Raw genomic sequence first — 24,237 nt, 5'->3', positions numbered from 1 at the left:
AAACAGAGGAGTGGAGGGGAGGAGGGTCAAACCACGTCAAGGCAAAATGAGATGTTGACTGAAGACTAGTCAATCAAGTCCAGTAAACAGTGGAGTAAAGAGAATATTCAAGTTAATACGACCAAAATAAATCAAGTCACAAAAACAAGAAAATTCACAGTGAAGTTCATTTGATCATTTAAAGTAAAAACGCAGTGACAATCAGGACACACACAGGAACACAACAAAGACTGTCGAGTGTTCTGAGCAGTGAAACAGGAACGAGTCTGTGTGTTCACAGCTCTCAGTGACATCCTCACCGCCTGTACACAGCTCTGATCTGTGCTTCTCCGGACGTCATCTTCAGGACGACTGTTGGCACAGTCACCCCCAGTTTGGTCATCCACCGGGCTTCCTGCAGGACCTCCAGCACCACAGGGTCCAGGTTCACGAAAACCTCCTGGGAAACAAACAGTTACTCACAAATAGAGCCCCCACAGGGGGGGAGTTTTCCTCTCTGAAGGATGTGTTGAAGAATAAAAACATTTATTTCAGAAAATGATGGTGGAAGCAGAACTTGTGGGTTCTGCTCCAGATGTCAGAAAACCTCCACCAACATCTGTAACAACACTAATCTCAGAACAGGTATGTCATGTGTCTCACTTCCTGTGTTCAGGTAAGGACAACTGCTTTTTGAAAAATGATCTAATATGATGATGGTTTATTACGCTTCTTTAGTGAACACCATTACCCATCAACCGTACCTTGCTGTTTTCATGCCGCACCAGCAGGGCAGCGCTCAGACAATGGGGGGCGCTCTCTGCAGCCTGACTCCACCCTCGCAGGTGCAGCGCCTCGTACTGCAGCAGCACTACTGCCATCTTGTTGTAGCTACGGATCACTTTAGTCAGCTCCGGGCCCTGTCAGAGAGACGGGGGGGGGGGGGGGGGGGGGTCACGGTGATGTCACACTGAGGTCACACTGATCAGTGACACTGATGTGAAGCCGCACCTTCAGGACGTCAAGCTTCTTCTTCAGGACCAACATGGGGGCTTCAACCTTCCTGAAGAGCTGCCGACACCACAGGACCCTACCTGTCACCTGAGAGGGAGACAGGGGAGGGGGGGTCAGACAGACAGGTGGGGGCAGGAGGTAGTTCTGAGGAACCAAGACCCAACCTGGGACCCACGTTGGACTGAGTCCTGTTTCACAGCCACTGATCCAGTATCAGCTCTGATCACATGGAGTCTTATAATTACTGAGGAAATACTGTCGGAAATTAAAAACCTCTGAGGAGCTGTTACTGTTTTTCATGTCAACTACAGCTGCAGCTCTTTGTTGATTAATTGATTTATTGATCAACAGAAAATTAATCAAATATTTGTGATGCTTTTCTTCGTCGTGCATGATGGGAAACTGAATGGGTTTTGGTGTTGGACTGTTGGTTGGTCAAAATCCTCATCCTCATTAATCAAGACTAATCAGCAAATGACTCAGGTGTTCATACCGGGGGCAGGTTGCGTCCGATGGGTGGGTGGTCTCTCTGCTTCTGGTAGGTCTTCCTCAGCAGCTCCAGGTCTCGGCTGTAGCGCTGCAGCAGCAGCAGGTAGTGCTGCTTCAGGTCTAGATGGGCCGTCGGACCGGACTCAAACACCGCCAGCAGCTCCAGCATCCGCTCCGTCTGAAACACAAACACTCCTCAGTCGTCAGGGTGAGGAAACACACACGTGTCAGGGTGAAGTTTCCACAACACGACTCTGCATCAGGAGGATCAGAGCTGCAGCCGCTTCAGCTCCAAACTCACAGTGAGAGACTGATGGAACCAGAAGTCCAGCAGGGACTGAAGAGACTGGAGCAAACCCTGAACCTGGAGCCGGAAGTCTGCATAGTCACTGTCAAACTACACACACACACACACACACACACACACACACACACACACACACACTTTCTTTTATTAGAACAAGTAGAGCAACTGGAGGAAAAGAAACTGAGGTAACAACAGTACAGATATTATCACTCTGTTCCTCTCATACTGCATTTCTACAACCTTCTCACATAAAACAGCGTTTTCTACGTGTGGTGTATGAGGTCACCTCCAGCTTGCGGTGGTCCAGGATGTCGTAGGTCTTGGACTTGGTTGTGGAAACGATGGTCTGGTAGCGAACATAAATCTTCTCGACGCCCTCCACCTGAAACACAGCTCAGCTCAGTTTATATCAAATGAGCTTCAACATCATCATCATCAAGCGTCTGAGCTGCACCCCTAACAGAATCATTTGCCACCTTCATGTTTGGCAGAGCAGCGAGGCTTTCCAGTGTGGACGCCATGTCAGCGATCTTCTCCAGACGCCTGCAGAAAGCATCAAACTTCCCAAAGATGTAGTTTTCACTGAGAGAGAACGAAGACAGAGACAGAGGACGGTTTTTTTCAAGGTGGTGGTGATGAAACGAGACGATGCTGCTGCTGCTCGGTCGTTACCTGAAGTCAAACTGTCTGTTCTCAGGCTTCTCTCTCAGTTTGTCTCTGATGCTGTGGAAGCTCCTCTGGTACTCCACGTTCAGACTGCGACACTCGGAGATACGCTGCAGCAGCACCGGCCTGAGACACACACACACACACATACACACACACACACACACACACTGTTCACTATAATCCAATCTGATTTTGTTTCATCTCATAATTTCTAGTCTAATGTCGTCTCGTCACATTAAAGCTCCATATTTTACTCTTCTCATGTGTTTTAGAGAGGATCTGAGCCTCTCCTCTGGCTGACTGTTTTCTGAGTGATCCAATAAAAATACAGCAGATTTCAGGTAAACACTCAGAGAAACCAAATCATGCAAGGCTGGATGGTGGGTCCAGGTGGGCGGGGCTTGGGGCATGGCTGAGGACAGTGACTGCTTTGTTGTGACATCACAAAGTTGCAGAAGTCCTGACGGCTGGTTTTAAGGCTCAGTTTCTGAATACAGGCTGTGTGCATTTCTCTGTGGACTGAGGCTTTGATACTTTCACAGTATTAATATAGAACCTAGACCTGCTTTATAATCACAAACACATGGACATCTACCTTTACACTGGGTGGAGCTTTAAATGTCATTTATTTGATCAGTCTGGTCTCTCTCTCTTTTGCACTAATCTCTTTCAGTCTTGGTCGGCCTGATGTTGTCTAAGTTTTGTTGTCTGAATGTCTCTGGTCTGTTCTGTTCTTGTCTAATGTAAACATGTCCAGGTCCAAGTCTGAGTCCAGTCCTCTGTACCTGCTGTGGTCCCAGATGCGGGTCACGCCCTGCGACAGGTAGCTCTTGCAGGTGGTGATCATCTGGTTGGTGACCTTGAGCAGCAGAGAGGTCATCCTCTCCGAGGTGTTGTAGTACTGAGAGACGGTGTGGATCATCCTGATACTGGTCATCAGACTGGGAACGTGCTCCAGTATACTGGTCTGTCAGAGACGGGGACAGGATGGAGGGGAGCTCAGAGATACCTTTTCAGTTCTTTTCCTAAGACGTGGGACAGATGTGGACTAAACAAGGGCTGTATATGGGTTCTGGGTTCTGGGTTCTTTACAAAGACACAAACGCTTCATTCTTACCGGAGTGCATTTCCCCAGCGGTCCAAAGAACTTGTCCAGGGTGTAGAGGTACTTTACGTTGTCTTTGGCCTCGTTGGCCACGACGGTGATGTCTCCGTCCTGAGGTAATCAATAAATCAATCATGACATCAGCAACAGGAAGCGACCTAATGCAAACTGAACTCAGTTAAACTGAACTAACGAGAAGCTGAAGCTGACCAGCTCTCTCCAGGTCCGCAGAGTCCGGGACTTGGCAACCTGCAGAACTCCCACAGTCCTTTTCACCTGTGGGCGCTTCACCTCCTCCATCAGACTGACACACACACACACACACACACACACACACACTATAACCAGCAGTTTATCAAAGTTATAAATAAATAAGACATAAATAAGAAAGATTTTACTACATGTGAAACAGGATTATTTTAAACTGGATTGAACTGGATTAGATTAAACTGGATTTAATTAAACTGGATTAGATTAAACTGGATTGAACTGGATTTAATTAAACTAGATTAGATTAAACTGGATTATATTAAACTGTATTGAACTGGATTATAGTAAACTGGAATAAACTGGATTAGATTAAACTGGATTAAACTGGGTTATATTAAACTGGAATAAACAGGATCAGATTAAACTGGATTAAACTTGATTGTATTAAACTGGATTGAACTGGATTGGATTAAACTGGAATAAACTGGATTAGATTAAACTGGAATAAACTGGATTAGATTAAACTGGAATAAACAGGATCAGATTAAACTGGATTAAACTGGATTATATTAAACTGGATTGTACTGGATTATATTAAACTGGAATAAACTGGATTAGATTCAACTTAATTAAACTGGATTATATTAAACCAGTAAATACAGAGATGAAAAGACTAAATAAGAAATTAGATCAATTTGATGATGGTTTCCCAAAAACAAGACACAAACACCAAAGAAGAAGAATAATTTGTGGACTCTAACTGTCCCGGACGTTCACCTGTTAAAGGTGACCATCCGCCTCTTCCAGTGCTCCAGCTCAGCCGACGGTCCGACGTCATCAGCCTCCTTCCTCAGCTGCTCGCTCTGCGTCAGGACCTGCTTGATCTGACTGGTCCACGCTGAGACCACACCCTCAAGACGCTCCACCAGCTCGCTGTTATTGGCTGAGAGCAAAAGCAGGAGTTGTTTCTTTAAATGATTAATACGACAGCTGTGGAGGAAGTCGTACACCTGGTTGTCCACTCTCATATATTTCTACGTAGAACAGACTCCGCCTCCTCAACACTTCAAGTGTGAACCACAACTTTTCTCTGTCTGGTTCCTGTAGTTTGACATTGACCTCAGGTCTGTGCTCTGCCCTTTACCTCACTTGTTTGTTTGCTTGTCTGTGTTATTGTATATAATCTGTTTAAATGTCTGTTGATAAAGAATCATAGTTAAATCACGTGTATGAATTTGAGGCAACAAACTGAAGAATTCCTAAAAGTAAGGAGAGGAACAGTTGTAGTGATTCTGGGTCGGTTGTAGAAGCAGCAGCAGTAACATGAGCAGAAGAGGGGCAGGTAGGAGGGGACAGATGTGCAGCAGGTGAGGCTTCTACCTGCAGCGGTGTAGTCTGCAGGGCTGCTCAGCTGGCTGATGGCGTCAGGAAGCTCGACCTGCTGCAGCTGGAACTTTCTCTCCATGTTGAGTCTGGCCGAGCTCAGATTAGTGACAAACTGGTCCACCGAGGACAGAAAGGACTGGATGTCTGGACAGGATGCTCCGTCCCCCACAGAGCCCCACGTCTGGATATGGTATAAAACCACAGGTTCAAATCAGGCCGAGTAAATGAAATGTTTACTCCACACGCAGTGATCTCACCACCTCATGTCTACGTCACGACCATCTTACTCTGGGTTTGTGACGGCCGCAGCTGCAGCTGACTGAAATGACTGTAACCTTCCAGCACTCACACACACTTAATGGTTCATGTCTACGGTGGCCCTGAGAGCTCAACACGCAAACAGACACAAACATTTTTTGACAACTCAACACAACAGAAGTCATTATAATACATTAATCATAATACATCCATGCAAGTGTGTCCCAGCAGGTTCATCTCTTCTCAGTGTTATTTGCAGTACGTGAGTTATCAAAAAAATGTTTTCTGAATGTGTTTGCATGTGTTGACTCTCAGGGCCACCGTACATTTCTCCTCATTTACTTCACTTACTACATTTGACCTTTTCTCCTGATGCACAGGTAATCGATGATATAATAACCTGATTCATTCATCAGACTCATTGTGTATTCAGTATTGTTAGAGCATCAGTTTCTATTTACAGTACACACATGTTGTCAACCTCTGTCTTCTGATGTAACAGCAGAATACAGGAAGTAGCCAATCAGACTGTACCAAGTGTACACCACATCAGGTGTTGTGTGGTCTGATTGGCCAAGATATACAGTATGTTCATCCTTTCAGGTGTGGTCCAGGTGAGTGGATGGTGTGTACCTGCTGTGACCTCAGGGCCGGTAACATGATGTGGGCCAGCAGAGTCTCCAGACTGCTGAGGATGCTGCCGTCACTGCAGTCCAACATGCCGAAGTTCACCTCCTGTAAACACAGCATGAAGATGTCACACAGGTACGTTACAGGTGCCCCCCCTCCACCCGATGACTGACCTGCTGCACATTGGCGGAGGTTATCGCCTTGTCTGTGGTTCTCAGGAAGAACAGACACTTCCCCAGTAAAGGCTGGAAGAGACACAAAGAGACAGAGTTCAGCTTCACTTGAACCAGGTTCTGTGCTGCAGTCACAGGGAAGTCTGTCCTGACCTGAGGAGCTCTCACCAGACCCCAGAGAAAACAAGGACCCAACGTCAGCACTTCTGCTGGTGACCAGAGCCACTCGATGACGTTTCTCTGTGTCACACTGGCTGTGGCTGCAAACTTCAGCCGATTCAAATAACTTTTTTGCTGCCTATCTACTGTGTGAATAAAGACACAGCACGTGAGGTTCAAGTTACCGGACCAGAGATCTGTTGCAGTGCAGGTCAGACTAGACCGTGTACCACTTGTATAAAACAGTCAAACACACGGAAGCTGAATGTGAAGCCACAGAAAAATATTGACATGAATACAAAGACAGCTGCAACTGTTCACAAATCACAAAGTGACAAATCTGCTTCACTTCCTGTTGAAGAAACTGATCCTTGTTTTGTGGGGATAGGGTCTACCTGAGGGCATCTCACCTGTTTGAGATGGACAGAGATCTGTGGTCCAACAACAGTTTCACTGTGTGGTTATTCAGTGTTTCAGAACTATTCTCATCCAGCTACAGATGAAAGTGCTACATGACTGTAGGTTTACATATGGATGGTAGGAACATGTCCCTGCTAATATCTGAGTGAGTGTGTGTTGTTTTATAGTTTTTATTGAAATGAAAATCGTATGTTAATAAAGATTTTAAAGCAGCACTAAAAGGTCCTTTTTGTTTTGGAGGGGTTGTTGTGTCCCTACCAGTGTTGAGACCAAACCTACAACCTACATACCGATAAACTAAACTTTTACTTAGTTGAATTCACAAGCACCTAAATACTTAAAACCATCAACAGGATTCATTAGCACTATTATCAGCTGTAGCTCCACAGAGAGAGGACATGGATTTTCTGCCAACCGGTCTCCGGCTGTGTAATGTGATGTAAGCTGAAGTTGTTTTGTGTCACCTTGCTAACGGCCAAACAAATCAGCGCTCCGGATTTTCTCCCATAGCAACACAACACAGACTCAACGGGAGCAGTTATTCTCTCTGAGGCAGGACAGTGAAGACTGAGCAGCAGCGTTCACCTCCTCCTCACACTGATGGCAGCAGCTTCAGCCCATCACCATCACACAGGACACACTCTGGGCTGTGTTAGTGTTGTGTTCTGACAGCGCACAAACCTAATACACAGTCACTGTAGCCAGGTATGTAGAGTGCTGAATCAAAGGGAACACAAACCTCAAGGTTTGCAATAACATGTGCACAGAGTTTATTCACACAATAAAGTTGTCTGATGACTCTGTGTTGTGTTGTCATGGCAACAGAAAGCTTTTTTTTTGGATGTTACCAAACAGAATTGTGCAACACAAACCGAAGTTTACTGATCTACTTCCTGGATTTAGTTCCTGGGTTGTGAGCTGTGAGGGACCTCGCTGCCTCCTGTGTGATGAGCTGTGTTGAAACTGGGCTCAGACTCACAGAGCTGTGTAACTAGGTGCTGGCTGAAGCAGTTCAGGCCTACCTCAGAGCTGCCTGTGCTGAGGAAGAGCTTCATCTGAGCCACAGCTGAGGCCGCGGCGTCCACAAAGGAGGAATGACTGGAGGACAGACTCTGAGGAGAAAAACATGTAGAAGAGAGAGAAGTTTGGGTATAAAGTACAGAGAGAGTCAGGGAGGAATAATGAGAAAAGGAGATTAGGAAAAGACAGGACTTAAGGAAGGAGAGACACTACCTGCTTCACATCCTGATAGAAGAAAATCAGCTTCTTGGATCCGTTTGCAGCAAAGAAATCATCGATGAGACTGAACTGGAAGAATCAGACGTGAATGATCCAGAGGTTAAAGGCTGACTGGTTCTGGTTCCTGGGTTCAGAGCCAGACTGTGATGCTACCTTGTCATCAGAGATGAGGGCGTCCTCCACCTCCGCCTCCCCCAGCGCTGTGGCGTCTGCCAGCCTGCTGATCAGGTACTTGTGTCGGGTGTCCAGCGTCCCTCGTCTCTCCTCCTTCATGGCTCTCGCCTGCTTCGCTATCTCTCTCCTCGCCTCATTGGACAGCAGCACTGTCCTTTTACCAGACACCTGGACACAGCGGAGTCAACAGAAACACTGTACAGAGGAGTTTCCCAGGGTGATGCTTCTGATCCTGGAGATCAGTGCAAACCTGTGGAAGTCTGCAGTTCTCCTCCATCTTTGTTAACCACTGCAGAGTCTGATTCCAGCAGAAACTAGTAGTGAACACAACACTAGCATTGAAATGATGAGTTTGTTATCAAACAGCTGTTTATTCCCACATCCAGCTGTTACAGATCAACATCATGATTCGTGTGTTAAAGTGTTCGTGTCCAGTGTTCCCTCTTTTAGCTCTGTGTTTGGTCTCCACCAGCTGCTTTTATTTACTTCCTCTATTCATGAGTTTTAGCTACAAACAGTAAAAATGTCTTGCTCTACACTGTAAACAAAATGTTATTATTTTCAGTTCTATCTATTATATCTTCAGTCAGCAGTAACGGTGCGTTCACACCAGACGCGATGGACGCCACAAGTTTCCACTCAAAGTCAATGTAAATGGCGCGATGACACGCGATGCTGCGTCGGGCGACGCGATTCGGGCGATAGGAGCGACGCGATGACGCGATGACGCGATGGACGCTTCATCGCGTCATCGCTTGAAGTTGAAAAATTTGAACTTTTCAAGCGACATCGCGTGACGCTGTGCCGCGACATCCAATCAGCGTTGATGTCCAAACCACGCCACCGACGTAGTTACGTCAGACGCACATTTCAAAAAATGGAGGAGAAAATTACTGTGGCTGTCTGTGGACACCGTGGATGTATTATAAGACTTTATTCTTATAATACATCCACGGTGGATACACGGAGCTATACGACACAACGTCCCACTTTTACCGGGACAGAACAAAAGAGATGATGCCTGAAGAAGGTCAGCAAGGAGGTACAGCTGGACTGTGGACGTCTTCATTAAATCAGACGACAGCAGATAAAGCGCAGCTACGGTTGTTAGCTCCATGGTTGACGAGAGGAAGAAATAAAACAGCGGGATGTGAAGAAAATAGCGGGAGGTGAGTCGCATCATCGCGCGATGAAGCGATGATCACAAATGTGTCGAGCGACGCGATTCTCGCGATTCTCGCGATACGGGCGATGACATCGCGTCCATCGCGTTTGGTGCGAACGCACCGTAACACTGCTGTTACATCCACCTGCTTTCATAAAGGTACTAAAACTCATCCAACCAGTGGAACAGTCCATTGGTCTTTTTTACATCCATCTACACCTTGGATGTGTTATTGAATTAGTCTTATCCATGATGCACACTGATAGTTTTGATTTTTTCTTTTTTATTTAATTATTACAAAATCAAAATGGCTGCACCGTAGCGCCCCCTGTGGCCGGCTGCTGCGACTGTTCACTCACTGAGGGGGCAGCCGTCGGGGAGGGGGCAGCCGCCGGAGAAGACATGTGATTGATGGCTCTCAGGTTCTGACCTCCTATTCGCCGGCGTCCTCTGCCAGTCACATCTGGGGGCGGAGGGATACAGCGAGGAAGTGTATAAAGAAACTCAAATAAATTAGAGCCTGGTCACATGGTCACATCACTCTGTTTTCATTGGTTTATTATGATAATATTAGTTGTAGTTGTGACTGTAAAAGTCACATCAGGAGTAAAAGAGTTGGAACAGTTTAGGATCATAAGTAGCTTTTATTATTAAATGTAAGCAGCATAGTAATTAGCAGTGTAAAGTAATATTAGTATGAGCAGCATTAGGAGACCAGTATGTGTTGGTGTAGGCTGGAGGGTCAGTATCAGTGAAAACATCAGCATCAGTTTTAATGTAGACTGTCTGTACCTCTGCGCAGGTGAAGCTGAGGAGGTCTCACTTTGGTAACGGCTCCTCCTTCCTCCTCCTGCTCCTCCTCTGCCTCTCCCCCAGGGCCGTCCAGGTTCTCCAGCCCAGCACGGAGGCTCTGTTGTGGTGCAGGCTGGACTCCCAGCCCTCCTCCCTGGAGCTCTGTGTCCGGGGAGGGAGTAGAGCTGTTCAGCCCAGGATCAGTGCTGCCAGCTGGGGGAACAATGGACACCTGTTCCCTCTGTGAGACCTCGGCTGGAGACTGAGAGTCTGGATCTGCCATCTGAGAGTCAAGACATGTTCAGCTTCAACATGACCTTTTCTGTATAAATGTACACACTCATGAGTCATGTTATAACACCACTGTGTTGGTGAAACTTTAATGGGATCGGGCAGAAACTCTTATAAACTCCTATGAATCCTCCTGTTGAACATCCTGCGCTGCCTGAGTGCCTCTGAGCTAAAGTGAACTGCTGGTTCTGCTGTAGATTGATGCTTCAAGGCTGCAAGAGTGGAGAGGGGCGGTGACTGACCTGTGTCTTCTGTCCTGTCGAACACTCGGAGCCTGAGGACGGGACCCTGCTGCTCAGACGAAACTCCAGAGATAAATAACTGAACCAACGAGTCAGGGGTAGAGTGAGCCACGGAGACAAGGACAGAGAGGGCGGGATCAGGAAGTCAATCAAAATTGGCTCTGTGGAGGAAAAGTTTGACTGTTGCTATGGTAACCCTGGCAGGCAACGAAACACACAACAAAGCTGCCTCCTGCCACCAGGAGAGAGAGTGTGTGTTGACCAACTCAACCAGTTCTCCTGCTTCATTTACACAATGTCAAACATTCACTGACAATAAATCAGTTCAAACTGTGGTTTGAACTGATTTATTGACAGTTATTGATTATTGGTCGATCTATCTTGCTGTCAGTCCACATATCAGTGGTCTACAGCATCATCCTTGTGGTGGTCCGACCAACCTGTGAGCATTAAGGTTCAGTTGTGTCCTGTTCCACTTAATGCAGGAAGCAGCTGTAAGCTCACTGAACAGTTGCCTGTTACTTATTGGTCTGGATGCTTTTGTAAATTATTCACATTCGAGGTGTTGACCCTTGACCCCTGTGAAGTCAGAGAGGTCAGAGACGTGGTTTAGTTTGAGTAAAAATCACTTTGTCTGTTTTATTTGTTGGTTGTGAGGCTCACTCTAGTTTCCTGAATCCATCATAAATCTCAACTGGAACTAATCACATCAAATAAATCTCATTTTCAAACAGGCCCGGTTATTATGAAAAATCGCTGTATCAGCATATGAGGGCGGAGAAGCACCTGTACACCAACTTTAAACCTGAGAACAAACAATATTTAACTCCAGAGTGAATCTCATTAGATTCAGGAAAACGCAGAGCTACATCCACTGCTATGTCTCATCTGGACGCGTGATAATGTGTCTAATTTACTTTTTATACCAAGAGCCGACAGTGGAGAACTCTTAGCACCGGAGCATCGAGCAGCTGAAATGTGAATGTTGTGTTCAGAAGAAATCCAGAGAGGAAATTTAACAAATGACTTTATTTATGACCAGAAACACAGGAAACTTTACATCAGCAGGACCATGGTGATTATATGGGAGTCAGGTGAGATGAGTTAATATCAAGAGGTGTCTGGTCTCTGTGATGGAATATTAGCTGATAATATGTATATTTAGATGGAGTCTGTCTGATGCTCTGTTATCAACCTCCAGGATATTTAACATTAAAACGTGCAGGCCGGCTGCAATACCACATCAATCCACACGATGGAGGTAGAACATAAACTTCTGCTGGTTTCAGTACAGACTGAAGGTCACATATTTCTAATCAAGACAAAATGAAACCTCAATACAAAAAGTGTTTTTAGAAATCTCCCCAAACCAGCCCCCACTGTAGATGACCCAGAGGAAGAACCAACACCTGAGAGACTAAGACTCTGGTCCTGGTGGAGGGTAGAGGAGCTGGCTGAGTGTGGAGGAGAAGGAGTAGAGGAGTCCTGGAGATGATGGTGGAGCTGTTCTCAGATCAGTTCAGATGCAGCACTGAGAGTCATCTCCACCTCTTCTGGTTCCTCTGTCAGTCGCTGCTGGATGAAGCTCTCCTCTCCTCTCCACCTCCCAGTAACATGGACCAGTCAGAGCCTCTCTACACACAAGCTGCTGCTGCAACATCTGGATCATCAGGACACACACACACACACACACACACACACACACACACACACACACACACACACACACACACACACACACACACACCTCTTCACCACCACCTCCACCTGTGGAGAAAAGAAGAAGAGAGGTGATGGATCAGTGTTCACAGAGACTCTTCAGCAGCTGTCAGTCAGTGATGCAGCACATCAGGATAAAGAGCAGCAGGGACTTCAGTCCTGTTCAGACCAGATGTGCAGCAGCTGCTTCCTCTCAGCTCTCATGTTAACGTGTTGGAGTGAACACACTGAGCTGGAAGCTCACAGACCTGCAGAGACTTTGACCATCAAGTCTGTTCACTCTGCACATTTCACTCAGTCCACATGGAAATAAACTGAGAGTCATGAAGCTTCATTACTGCAGCAACACTTCAGTGATGGACTCACTGTTGTTACATTTAAACAAAGAGTCTGTGTGTTGATGAACATCTAATCTGACTCTGAAACATCAGCTGACAAATCAACACGGAGACTGTCACTGAGAATATCTGACAGGTGGACAGATACAGATGTGAGGACTGGACTTCAGCAGAGCTTCTGCTCTGTAGAAAGACCACATGGTCACAAACTGTCCTGATGATTATACTGACCTCAGAGTCTCCAGTCTACAGTCTGGACTCTCCACAAGGTCACACAGATCCTTCACTGCTGAATCCTGCAGGAAGTTTCCTCTCAGCTGTAGGTGTCTCAGATGGGAGGGGTTGGACTTGAGAGCTGAGGCCAGAGAAGAACAGCTGATCTCTGACAAACTGCAGTCCATCAGCCTGAATAAAGAACAAAAGATGTGAGTTTAGAAGGCAAGTCACTGTTGAGTTTGAGAAAGTTAGAGGACAACTAGGATGTAATGTCCAGCAGATGATTAGTGAGGGAAAAGGGTAAACAGAAGGAATTTGGCTTGGTAGACATGTAGAGCGGGGTGTCATCAGCACAACATCCATCCATCCATTTTCTGTACCACTTATCCCAGCTGACATCAGGCGGGGTCTGTTGATACACCCTGGACAGGTTACCAGTCAATCACTGGGCTGACATACAGAGACAAAAAACTACACACACCTACATCATAATGTAACAAGCATGCCTTTGGACTGACCCTACCCCACACAGATGCTGGGAGAACATGCAAACTCCACACAGAAAGGCCCCAGGCCCGGGGTTCAAACCCAGAACCTTCTTGCTGTGTGTGAGGCAACAGTACTAACCACTGCACCACCGTGCCGCCCATCAGCATAACAGTGGAACTGAATATGAAATTCCCTAAAAGTCCAGAGGGCGAGAAGGTAGATGATAAATAGAATGGGGCCAAAGACAGAGTCCTCAGGAACACCACTAATAACTGGGCAAGACCGATCTGAAATTTTTTAAGTGAACAAACAGTGCGTCCACATAGATATGATTTAAACCAGGTAAGAGGGGTGCCAATGCATCCTAACCTCTCTAGAGAGAGAGATTGTGTCAAAGGCTGAGCTCAAATCAAGTATGGTTAATCATCCAGAATCCACTGTCATTGTTGGTGATTTTGACCATTGGCGTCTTTGTACAATGAGCGTTTTCTCAAATATTTTTGAAAGGAAAGGCAGGTTTGAGATGAAACGAGAGTTCTTCAGATTGTTGGGGTCTGCACCAGGTTTTTTCAAAACTGGAGTTACTGCAGCTCTTTTGAGAGATAATGGATGGAACAAGACCAAAAATAAGGGAAGACTGTATGATGTCACTTATTACAGAGGAGAGAGAGGGTACAACAGCTAAGATCAAAAATATCACCTTTGGAGACAGTAGGAAAATCTATGAATTGCTGTAAACCAGTCATGACATACAACCCTGTTTCCAAAGAGGTTGGGACACTGTGTAAAATGTAAATAAAAACAGAATGTGATGATGTGCAAATCAAAAACCCATATTTAACTGAAACAGAGACAACATATCAAATGATGAAACTGACAAATTTGATTGTTTTATGAAAAATATCTGCTCAATTTGAATTTGATGCAACAGCATGTTTCATAAAGTTGGGACAGGATCATGTTCCCACTGTGGTCATCAGCTCTTCTTTTAACAAAACTCTGTAAACGTTTGGGAGCTGAGGAGATCAGCTGCTGGAATTTTGACAGTGACATGTCCCATTCTTGTCTGATATAGGATTTTGACTGCACGACAGTTCAGGGTCTCCTTTGTCATGTTTTTAGCTCATGATGCTCCAGATGTTTTCAGTGGGTTCAGGTCTGGACTGTAGACAGGTCAGTTTAGTGTCCGGACTCTTCTGCTACGGAGACATGCTGTTGTAATACGCTCAGAATGTGGTTTGGCATCGTCTTGCTGAAATATTTAAGGCCTTCTCTGAGAAAGACGTACTCTGGATGGCAGCATATGTTGCTCCAAAACCTGTATATACTGTTCAGCATTCATGGAGCCATGGGCACTAATGCCCCCCAACACCATCACGGATGCTGGTTTTTGAACTATGCGCTGATAACAAACTGGATGATCCCTCTCCTCTGTAGCCCAGAGGATGAGGTGTCCATGATTTCCAAAAAGAATCAGAAATTTTGATTGGTCAGACTACAGGACAGTTTTCCATTTCACCTCAGACCATCTTAAATGAGCTCAGGCCCAGAGAAGTCGGAGACATTTCTGGATCATGGTTAGATTTGGTTTCTTCTTTACATGGTAGAGTTTCAACCTGCATTTGTGGATGAAGCGATGAACTGTGTTCACAGACAATGGTTTTCAGAAGTGTTCCTGAGTCTACGCAGTGATTTCCACTATAGAATCATGTCTGTTTTTAATGCAGTGCTGCCTGAGAACCTGAAGATCACGACCATCCAGTCCTGGTTTTCAGCCTTGTCCCTTTGCTCACAGAGATTTCTCTGGATTCTCTGAACCTTTTAATTATATTATGAACTGTAGAGGCTGAAATGCACTAATTCTTTGCAGTTCTACGTTGCCCACACTCTTTCACAGAGAGGTGAACCTCTCCCCATCTTCAGTGCACAGAGACTCTGCCTCTCTGGAGCCTCTTTATACCCAATCATCTACTGACCTGTTGCCAATTAACCTCATTAGTTGTGAGATATTCAATTGGGTGTTTTTTTTAAGCAATACACAACTTTTCCAGTCTTTTGTTGCCCCTGTCCCAACTGCATCAAATTCAAATTGGGTTAATATTTTTCATAAATTTTCAGTTAAATATGGGTTTACATGATTTGCAAATCATCACATTCTGTTTTTATTTACATTTTACACAGTGTCCCAACTTTTGGAACATCCATGTCTATTTCCAAAACACCCAGCAGAATAAGATTTTAAAGCATAGAGCAAAAGGAGGCATCAAACACCGAAATTAATTTAAGAAATCCTTATTAGGCTTAGGTGGTCAGTAAACAGTTGTAAGTATAATGGGAGATGGGCCATTGATTTGTATGGCCAGGGACTCAAATGTAACCGACAAGTACACAGATACAGAAAATACTTTCTACTTCTCATTGTAGAGTTTTGCGAGACCTTCACCCCTATGAGCCACACAGGGTTGACAGATGTAAAAAAAACCCAGGAGGAATGGTTTGATTAAGCTGTAAAAACTCGTTTGGTTGTTGCCAGGTCTCTGACACAAAAAGTCAAACTTAAAATCCATCACTAGGTCATAGAGTAGAGGACCCTTGTTGGTGAGCGAAATGGATGTTGAATAACCAAAAGGCAAGATTGTTTTTGCCAGGTATGGCGCTAGTTGACCTGGCACAGCTAGCTAGCACACTGCAAGCAACATACCATCCATGTTTTCTTGAGGGTCAGGAGCTGGAGGACCAAAATTATCGTATTGACTTCGTGTCATCGAAGTTGAAGTTCTGTCAGGACACACGGTGGATATTTCGACGAAGAGGATAAAGAATATGCAGGTGGGAATGCAGTGCCAATGGTGGCTCAGAGGGGTGGAATCTGAGTTGAAAAAAATCTATAGATGCGTACTGGTGTATCAATGTCATTGGGTGGAATATGAGATATATCGTTTGCTAGGCGAACGTGATCCAAAGAAGCAGCATGTTAATCCACACTGTTGCCAGTATTGAAGCGCTTTCAGAACTTTCACAATAAAAGAACCTGAACTAAGAACTGTGAACATTGTAAATGGAAACTGTGAGTGTGAAATTCAAATGTAATTTCAAATGATTCAAAATCAGGTTTCAAAAGTTACGTTCAACCAATGAACAGTTTAAATGTTAAAAATCTGAAGAGGATTTTACCTCATAAATAAATAAATAATTCAAAAATATCAACCTGTCTGCAGGTTAGAGTCAGCACAACTTTAACATCAGATTCATCTCAGCACAGAAATAAAACATGGAGTCTGACCTCAGAGTCTCCAGTCTACAGTCTGGACTCTGCAGAAAACCACACAGACCCTTCACTCCTGAATCCTGCAGCTTGTTGTGACTCAGGTCCAGGTCTCTCAGATGGGAGGGGTTGGACTTCAGAGCTGAGGCCAGAGAAGAACAGCTGATCTCTGACAACCTGCAGCTCATCAACCTGAATAAAGAATAAAAGATGTGAGTTTAGGAGACAAAGCTGCTGCTTGAAAGCGTTCAGTGTTTCATCATCTGTTCAGAGCTGAAGAAGGTTTAGAAAGTAGAAGTTTAGAAAATGAAAGTCAAACACCTGAACCATCAGGAAGCAGGTTAAAAACAGTCAAATACAAACAGTGACAAACAGCTCTCATCAGTATTAATGACAACAAGCTGCTGCTTCAATAAAGACGTAGTGACTTATATTTTAACATTTCCCTGCCACAGTTACTGGACTAAACCAGAGAAGAAGAAAACAGACTTTACCATGAAGATCTTCAGTGTGGATCAGTATAATATCAGCCTGATGTCTGCAGGTTAGAGTCAGCACAACTTTAACATCAGATTCATCTGAGCACAGAAATAAAACATGGAGTCTGACCTCAGAGCCTCCAGTCTACAGTCTGGACTCTGCAGAAAACCACACAGATCCTTCACTCCTGAATCCTGCAGCTTGTTGTGACTCAGGTCCAGTTCTCTCAGATGGGAGGGGTTGGACTTCAGAGCTGAGGCCAGAGAAGAACAGCTGATCTCTGACAAACTGCAGCCACTCAACCTGAATAAAGAATAAAAGATGTGAGTTTAGGAGACAAAGCTGCTGCTTGAAAGCGTTCAGCGGGTGGTGCGAGAAAACCTCGGGACCCATCACCTGCATCAGCACCCCCGACATGAACTTAATCGGGTCTTTACTCTTTTTCCTTCCTTCAGGAATATTCAGTATATGGAGACTGGCTCTCCTCGAACAGTTCTCCAGGTCGTCAAGCCGGTCCAAAAGGGATTTGTTTTGGGTTTGGAATGTTTTGATGGTGGATTCTGCTACCGATAGACGTTTAAAGTTTTCACCTGCTACAGATTCCACAGAGGTGAGTCTATTCTGAAAAGAGCTCATTGTTGACTGTAGGGAGTCCAGCAAGGCCTGAAGTGGTTTAATGGACTCCTGGATCAGGGGGGAGACATCCTCTTCTAGTGTGGTTCTCTGTTTTTTCGAATTCTGCAGGCAGTTGGTCCACGGAAAGAAGCACAGGTCGTGGCGTTTTCGGATGTAGTCAAGGTTTTTGTTGCTGGGAGCGAATTGCCAGCTGTACTAGTAGCAGCACGTGTAGCTGGAGTGTGTGTGCTCCTAATTTGTTTGTTGCCCTTGGAAGCGCTCATTTTACAAGTAGAAGTGAAGATTTAATCTAACTGGTGCTATTAGATCAACAATTCTGAGAAAAAGCTTTGATAAACAGGAAAATAATAGAAAGTAGCCTGGGAGCCCTCTCTTGTGCTGCCTTTCCCTACATTACAACCGAAAGTCCCCTTAAGAGGATTTTACCTCATAAATATAAACCTGTCTGCAGTTTGGAGTCACCACAAATTGCATATCATATTAATCTCAGCACAGAAATAAAACATGGAGTCTGACCTCAGAGTCTCCAGTCTACAGTCTGGACTCTGCAGAAAACCACACAGCTCCTTCACTCCTGAATCCTGCAGCTTGTTTCCACTCAGGTCCAGTTCTCTCAGATGGGAGGGGTTGGACTTCAGAGCTGAGACCAGAGAAGAACAGCTGATCTCTGACAAACTGCAGCCACTCAACCTGAATAAAGAATAAAAGATGTGAGTTTAGGAGACAAAGCTGCTGCTTGAAAGCGTTCAGTGTTTCATCATCTGTTCAGAGCTGAAGAAGGTTTAGAAAGTAGAAGTTTAGAAAATGAAAGTCAAACACCTGAACCAACAGGAAGCAGGTTAACAACAGTCAAATACAAACAGTGACAAACAGCTCTCATCAATATTAACAACAACATGCTGCTGCTTCAATAAAGACGTAGTGACTCCACCTCTTAGACTCCACCAGCTCCACCTGTGGCTCCATCTATACAAACTCATGTTTATTAGAGATTCTACTAAAGATCCTCAAGTTTTCAAAGACAACAAACATGTCAGACTCAACTGTGGAGAAAAGTCAACACATGATTCACACAACATGTAAACACAGAAATAAAACATGGAGTCTGACCTCAGAGTCTCCAGTCTACAGTCTGGACTCTGCAGAAAACCACACAGATCCTTCACTCCTGAATCCTGCAGGTCGTTGTCACTCAGGTCCAGTTCTCTCAGATGGGAGGGGTTGGACTTCAGAGCTGAGGCCAGAGAAGAACAGCTGATCTCTGACAACCTGCACTTCTTCAACCTGGAAAAAGGATAAAAGATGGGTCTTATTTTTGTCTTTATTGTTATGTCTTAATCAACAGGGTTTTCCTAAAAATTAGTAGAGACAGTTGGAGTAGTGTGACTTTGTCCTTCTGTTATTGTGGCTCATCACGTCAGCATCCTACAGACTTCATCAAAATGCCACCACAACATTAATCTATTCATGTTAACAGATTCATGACAAAAATGGATTTAGATTAGGTAGATATTAGCTGTAACATGTCAAATCACAGTCAGTAAACTGACCTCAGAGTCTCCAGTCTACAGTGTGGACTCTCTAGTCCAGCACACAGAAGCTTCACTCCTGAATCCTTGTTGTTACTCAGGTCCAAGTGTTTCAGATAGGAGGGGTTGGACTTCAGAGCTGAGGCCACAACTTCACGGTGAGTCTCTGAGAGTTGACAGCCAGAAAGTCTGATAATGATAATGACATAATTATACAATATATAAAATATGATCAAGTGCTTTTATCAGGGCCTTGCTATATGTCCTCAAGTCAAGTCAGTGCTCCAGTCAAGCAAATCACAAGTCAAGTTAAATCAGTTGAAAGACAGTCATTAAAAATTAAGTTTTACATTACATTAATGAAAACTGTTGCGGCCTGCTTACAACCTGAAAATCTTGCTGAAATTTGTCATTTTAAGGAAACATAGAGCCCGGATCTGTGATTGGTACAATTATTATTATTAGTCTTATCTTTATTATTACCTGTGCCAAGGAGGTTAGGGGCCAGGACAGAACCAATTCAATTTTGGCATAGATCCAGTTGAAGGGGTGGAATTTTTTAAAATCTTTTTTGAATATGTAGTATTGTATGGCTTTGGTGGAGGTGTGCGCTGAGACCCACTCTAGTTTTTACTATAGCAATACATCTCTATGTGGAACCTGCATTGTACTATGTTCTCTTTCCTCATGGAATCCAAATTCTAGTATTTTTGGACTAACCCTTCTCCATAATTAAACCTATTAGCAAAGTTTCAGGAGCAGGACCACACCTCAACCACACCTCATCTGGCAAACTCATAAAAACCAACTTAGCCCTCATCTCCTCTTTTGCTCTCATATTCTGCGCTAGAACCGAGAACGCTACACATCGCCTCAAGCAAAACCCAATCAGCTAGGGTAAAACATATGAGTTAAATAATCCATCCACTCACCTCATCCAGAGCATGATTTAATTTTATTTTTTTATCCCCACTGGACGATGATCTTTTGGACTGAATCAGGACAATCAACCCCACAGTTTCCATTAGCCCACATTTTCTGATCCAACCAAAATCCTGGCCTCCGTGCACATGACCCCACACTCCCTGGTCCAAATGCCGTCCAGGAAACAAGCGATCCTGGCTGGCTCTGTCTCCTCCATCATCAATATCCCACCATCATCATATCCCATTATCACCTCTCCTCAGCGTTCGAAACTGTTCACCTGGCGGATCCTCAGTGTCTCCCGACCAAGCTCCTTCTTCAGCAAAGAGAGGACGAGGCAACATGAGTAAAGTCCACCAAAGTCACTGCATTTCTCCCACTCCTTTGCCTCAGAGGATAACTTCAATACCCCGCTATTGTCCCGACACCGGTTGCACGACCTGCAGCCGGCTGTTCCTCTCCATGCTCCAACAAGGTCCCCCAATGATCAGCCCTTGACATAAATCTCTGATTGGACTGTAGCCTCACTCCAAATGTTTTAAGGAGAAAGGTATGAGAAGAAACACCACCCCCGACTGAGTCATCATCATCATCTACATTGGTAGCTTTCCACATCCAGAGCTACTGCCACAGCAGTCCCTGCTACTCACTCCCAACCTTTTCCATAGCCAGCAATGATAGAGAACTTGGCATCGGGATGCCATTACCCCTGCTGCCTCTTTCCTCCAACCACAGCAGCTTGCAGGAGCTGGGGCTTCTGGCACCGTGATGCGAATGACCCCTGCTGTCTCCTGCTTCCAAATGCAGCACCTTCGGGAGCCAAAGCTCCTGGCACTGGGTTGTACCTGCTGCCTTCTGCCTCCTTTCATTTTATGCCATCCAGAGCATCTGGCACTGGGATACCAGTGACCCCCACTAGTCCCCTCCTCCAACCACAGCAGCTTGCAGGAGGTGGGGCTCTGGCACTGGGATGCCAATGCCCCCTGCTGCCTCATGCCTCAAGCCACAGCAAGCCACTGCATGATGCACTGAGCTGTCTTTCTCTCTATACACCTTTACAAAATACTACTACGTTTGCATGTTTTTTTTTCTCCCGTAGTTCATGCTTCTCCACTCTGTCTCTCTCTCTGTCCTCATTCCGCGGGTATCTCGCCACCCTCTCTTCTCCACCTAAATCCAACCGGTCGTGGCAGACGGCCACCCACCCTGAGCCTGGTTCTGTTGGAGGTTTCTTCCTGTTAAAAGGGAGTTTTTCCCCCCCACTGTTGCCAAGTGCTTGCTCTTTGTGGGAATTGTTGGGTTTTTCCTCTATATAAGGTCTTGACCTTACCCTGTAAAGTGCCTTGAGACAGTGTATATCATGATTTGGCGCTATACAAGCACCAACAGCCCCTGCTGGTCGTATCAGCAGGAGGCATCAGCATTGGGATGCCATCTCCAGACTTTCCTCTCCCCTGTAGCAGCACTTTCCCTTCGCTTTCCGCCCTGGTCTTCTCCTGCGACCTATTCAGGTGGTCACCAACTTCACTTCATCCACATCAATTCTCCAATGTGCCATGCTTACGAGTATGTCCAGGGGAACACAAGGAGTAACATGAAGAATATAGGCTCAATAAATTTAACAGCCAAACACAGCAAGTCTGGCAGAAGTTGGAATTTCTTTACAGAGCATCACAGATTAAAAAAACAACAAGAACAACATGAAATTAGAGAAAGCACACACACACACACACACACACACACACACACACACACACACACACACACACACACACACACACACACACACACACACACACACAAACTTGACTTCCTCAGCAGATACACCAGGATAGAGCCTAGTTTACAGGATGCAAAAGAAAAAACCCCACCACAGCAGCAACAGGGTAGAGAACACCTTGGTGGCCAGAAGGGAAAAAGAAGGGAGAAGCAGCAGTTCTAGGAGGCTGATATAGATGTCCACTGATGAGGAAGCGATGAACAGCTGACTGATCGGCACAAGCCCCAGGTCAGCTGGTTCAAACGCCCAATGAGGGACAGGAGGAGGACAGGGCAAACCTGCAACATACTTGAACACACTTGGAGAAACACACACACTCATTCACATTATGACATCAGTTATGTGACACCCATCTTCTACTTCAACATCGAATCACCCCTAAATCCTTTTGAGACCTTCATAAGCTTGCTGTTCTATTGCAAAGCTGAGAGCAACAGCAGTGGATCTTCTTTGTCTCCAATTCCAGATAAGTCATCACTCGATTCTGGTTCCACCATCACTTCTGTCAAACACTTTGCTCGTCTGGCTACTTAAGCTTCATGCAATGGCATTCCAGAACAGCAGGACCACGCCTCAACTACATCTCTTCCAGCAATCTCATAAATACCAACCTAACCCTCCTCTCCTCTTTCACTTTCATATTCTGTGCCCGCCCCCCAAACCCCCCCTTTATTCGTCTGGTTTCATCTCTTTCCCTTCCTAGTAGGACCCTGAGGGGGTTCGCAGCTGCCCCGTGGGCAGATTCCCCACCCATCTATCCATTCAATAAATCTTTCAAACATACCCTGTTGATGGTGTGGCCCTTGCTAGTGAATAACTGCCTTGTGCGTTGGCCACTTCTAGTCTGCTGCTCCTAGTAGGTTGCCAGATTTGCAGGCATTTCACTACAAATCACAAATTCAATTTACACAATATAACTACCACTTTGAAGATGCAAAATATTTTTTTTTTTTTTTAATTGTGAAACAAACAAGAAATAAGACATAAAACAAAAACCTGAATGTGCATAACTATTCACCCCCCCAAAGTCAATACTTTGTAGAGCCACCTTTTGGAGCAATTACAGCAGAAAGTCTCTTCGGGTACATCTCCACAATCTTGGCACATCTAGCCACTGGAATTTTTGCCCATTCTTCATGGCATTCTTCAAGTTGGAACGCCACCATTTATGTACAGCAATCTTTAAATCATAACAGAGATTCTTAATTGGATTGAGGTCTGGGCTTTGACTCAACCATTCCAGGACATTTAACTGTTTCTCCTTAAACCACTGGAGTGTTGCTTTAACAGTGTGTTTAGGGTCATTGTCCTGCTGGAACGTGAACCTCCGTCCCAGTCTCAAATCTCTGGACGCCTCACAGGTTTCCCTCAAGAATTTCTCTATATTTTGCACCATCCATCTTTCCTGCTGCCACCACCATGCTTCACTGTGGGGATGGTGTTCTCAGCATGACAAGAGGTGTTAGGTTTGTGCCAGACATAATGTTGTCCTTGATGGCCTATTGGCATATTCTTTCCATTTTCTAATAATGGATTTAATGGTGCTCTGTGGGATGTTCAGGGTTTTGAATATTTTTTTATAACCCAACCCTTATCTGTATACTTCTCCACAACTTTGTCTCTGACCTGTGTGGAGAGTTCCTTGGTCTTCATGCTGCCATTTGCTTAGCGGTAGCCCTTGCACTGGTGTTGACTCTGGGGCTATCAGAACAGGTGTAGACACTTAGATTCCCCACAGGTGGATCTCATTTAACTAATTATGTGGCTTCTGAAGGTAATGGTTGGGGCTTCAAAGCAAAGGGGGTGGATACATATGCATGCACCACTTTTCAGTTTTATATTTTTTAGAATTATTTAAATTAAGTTGAGTTAAGTTTTTTAAGTTTTTTTCTCAGTTTACCTTAATTAATCTGGAGTATTTTGTGTAGGTCCATTACTTAAAATCAAACTGAAGATCCATTTCCAGACTGTAAGGCAACAAAATAGAAAGAATACCAAGGGGGTGAATACTTTTGCAAGGCACTGTATGTCCTCCAAGCAGTCTAGACAGAAATAATAGGAACAACTACGTGTCCTTAGTGTCCGCACCTGTTTGTGTGTGTGTCTGCAAGAGAGTGTAATTAAGGCTTAAAAGGAAGAGCAGGCATTGTTGCATTACA

The 24,237-nt window shown here is 45.0% G+C and overlaps 2 protein-coding genes and 1 long non-coding RNA gene across 7 annotated transcripts in view; 1 reads left to right on the top strand and 2 right to left on the bottom strand.

Annotated features, from left to right (window-relative positions):
• dnah5l (dynein, axonemal, heavy chain 5 like) overlaps positions 1 to 8,599 on the bottom strand; it is a 38,813-nt gene extending 30,214 nt beyond the window's left edge. For all 5 annotated transcript variants that reach the window (XM_071484228.1, XM_071484229.1, XM_071484231.1 and 2 more), the window contains exons 1-19: positions 8,463 to 8,599; positions 8,192 to 8,380; positions 8,033 to 8,107; positions 7,822 to 7,911; positions 6,221 to 6,292; positions 6,051 to 6,152; positions 5,154 to 5,340; positions 4,551 to 4,716; positions 3,774 to 3,867; positions 3,576 to 3,674; positions 3,244 to 3,425; positions 2,462 to 2,581; positions 2,266 to 2,371; positions 2,076 to 2,171; positions 1,784 to 1,879; positions 1,487 to 1,660; positions 991 to 1,080; positions 744 to 899; positions 300 to 439 (exon numbers count right to left, since the gene is read on the bottom strand). In XM_071484228.1, coding sequence (XP_071340329.1) covers positions 300 to 439; positions 744 to 899; positions 991 to 1,080; positions 1,487 to 1,660; positions 1,784 to 1,879; positions 2,076 to 2,171; positions 2,266 to 2,371; positions 2,462 to 2,581; positions 3,244 to 3,425; positions 3,576 to 3,674; positions 3,774 to 3,867; positions 4,551 to 4,716; positions 5,154 to 5,340; positions 6,051 to 6,152; positions 6,221 to 6,292; positions 7,822 to 7,911; positions 8,033 to 8,107; positions 8,192 to 8,380; positions 8,463 to 8,489 — 2,261 coding nt within the window. In that variant the 5' untranslated portion in view covers positions 8,490 to 8,599. The remainder of the gene's footprint in view (positions 1 to 299; positions 440 to 743; positions 900 to 990; positions 1,081 to 1,486; positions 1,661 to 1,783; positions 1,880 to 2,075; positions 2,172 to 2,265; positions 2,372 to 2,461; positions 2,582 to 3,243; positions 3,426 to 3,575; positions 3,675 to 3,773; positions 3,868 to 4,550; positions 4,717 to 5,153; positions 5,341 to 6,050; positions 6,153 to 6,220; positions 6,293 to 7,821; positions 7,912 to 8,032; positions 8,108 to 8,191; positions 8,381 to 8,462) is intronic.
• Positions 403 to 11,618, top strand: LOC139624906 (uncharacterized). The gene is made up of 5 exons (XR_011691771.1): positions 403 to 624; positions 6,021 to 6,182; positions 6,266 to 7,504; positions 7,703 to 9,536; positions 10,180 to 11,618. It is a non-coding gene; the product is annotated as an uncharacterized lncRNA (long non-coding RNA).
• Positions 11,619 to 11,712: 94 nt separating this feature from the next.
• Positions 11,713 to 24,237, bottom strand: part of LOC139624905 (uncharacterized) — a 42,869-nt gene continuing 30,344 nt past the window's right edge. The window contains exons 17-23 of the mRNA XM_071484303.1: positions 19,396 to 19,563; positions 18,956 to 19,129; positions 18,362 to 18,535; positions 17,339 to 17,512; positions 16,748 to 16,921; positions 12,991 to 13,164; positions 11,713 to 12,469 (exon numbers count right to left, since the gene is read on the bottom strand). Of these exons, the coding sequence (XP_071340404.1) occupies positions 12,454 to 12,469; positions 12,991 to 13,164; positions 16,748 to 16,921; positions 17,339 to 17,512; positions 18,362 to 18,535; positions 18,956 to 19,129; positions 19,396 to 19,563 (1,054 nt within the window). The 3' untranslated portion in view covers positions 11,713 to 12,453. The remainder of the gene's footprint in view (positions 12,470 to 12,990; positions 13,165 to 16,747; positions 16,922 to 17,338; positions 17,513 to 18,361; positions 18,536 to 18,955; positions 19,130 to 19,395; positions 19,564 to 24,237) is intronic.

This window comes from Trachinotus anak, unplaced genomic scaffold (assembly GCF_046630095.1).
Source record: "Trachinotus anak isolate AG129_WGS33_773 ecotype Australia unplaced genomic scaffold, CSIRO_AGI_Tana_v1 ptg000009l, whole genome shotgun sequence".
NCBI classification, from domain to species: domain Eukaryota; kingdom Metazoa; phylum Chordata; class Actinopteri; order Carangiformes; family Carangidae; genus Trachinotus; species Trachinotus anak.
Note: the sequence above shows the minus strand (reverse complement) of the source record. Positions and strands in the feature narration are given on the sequence as shown.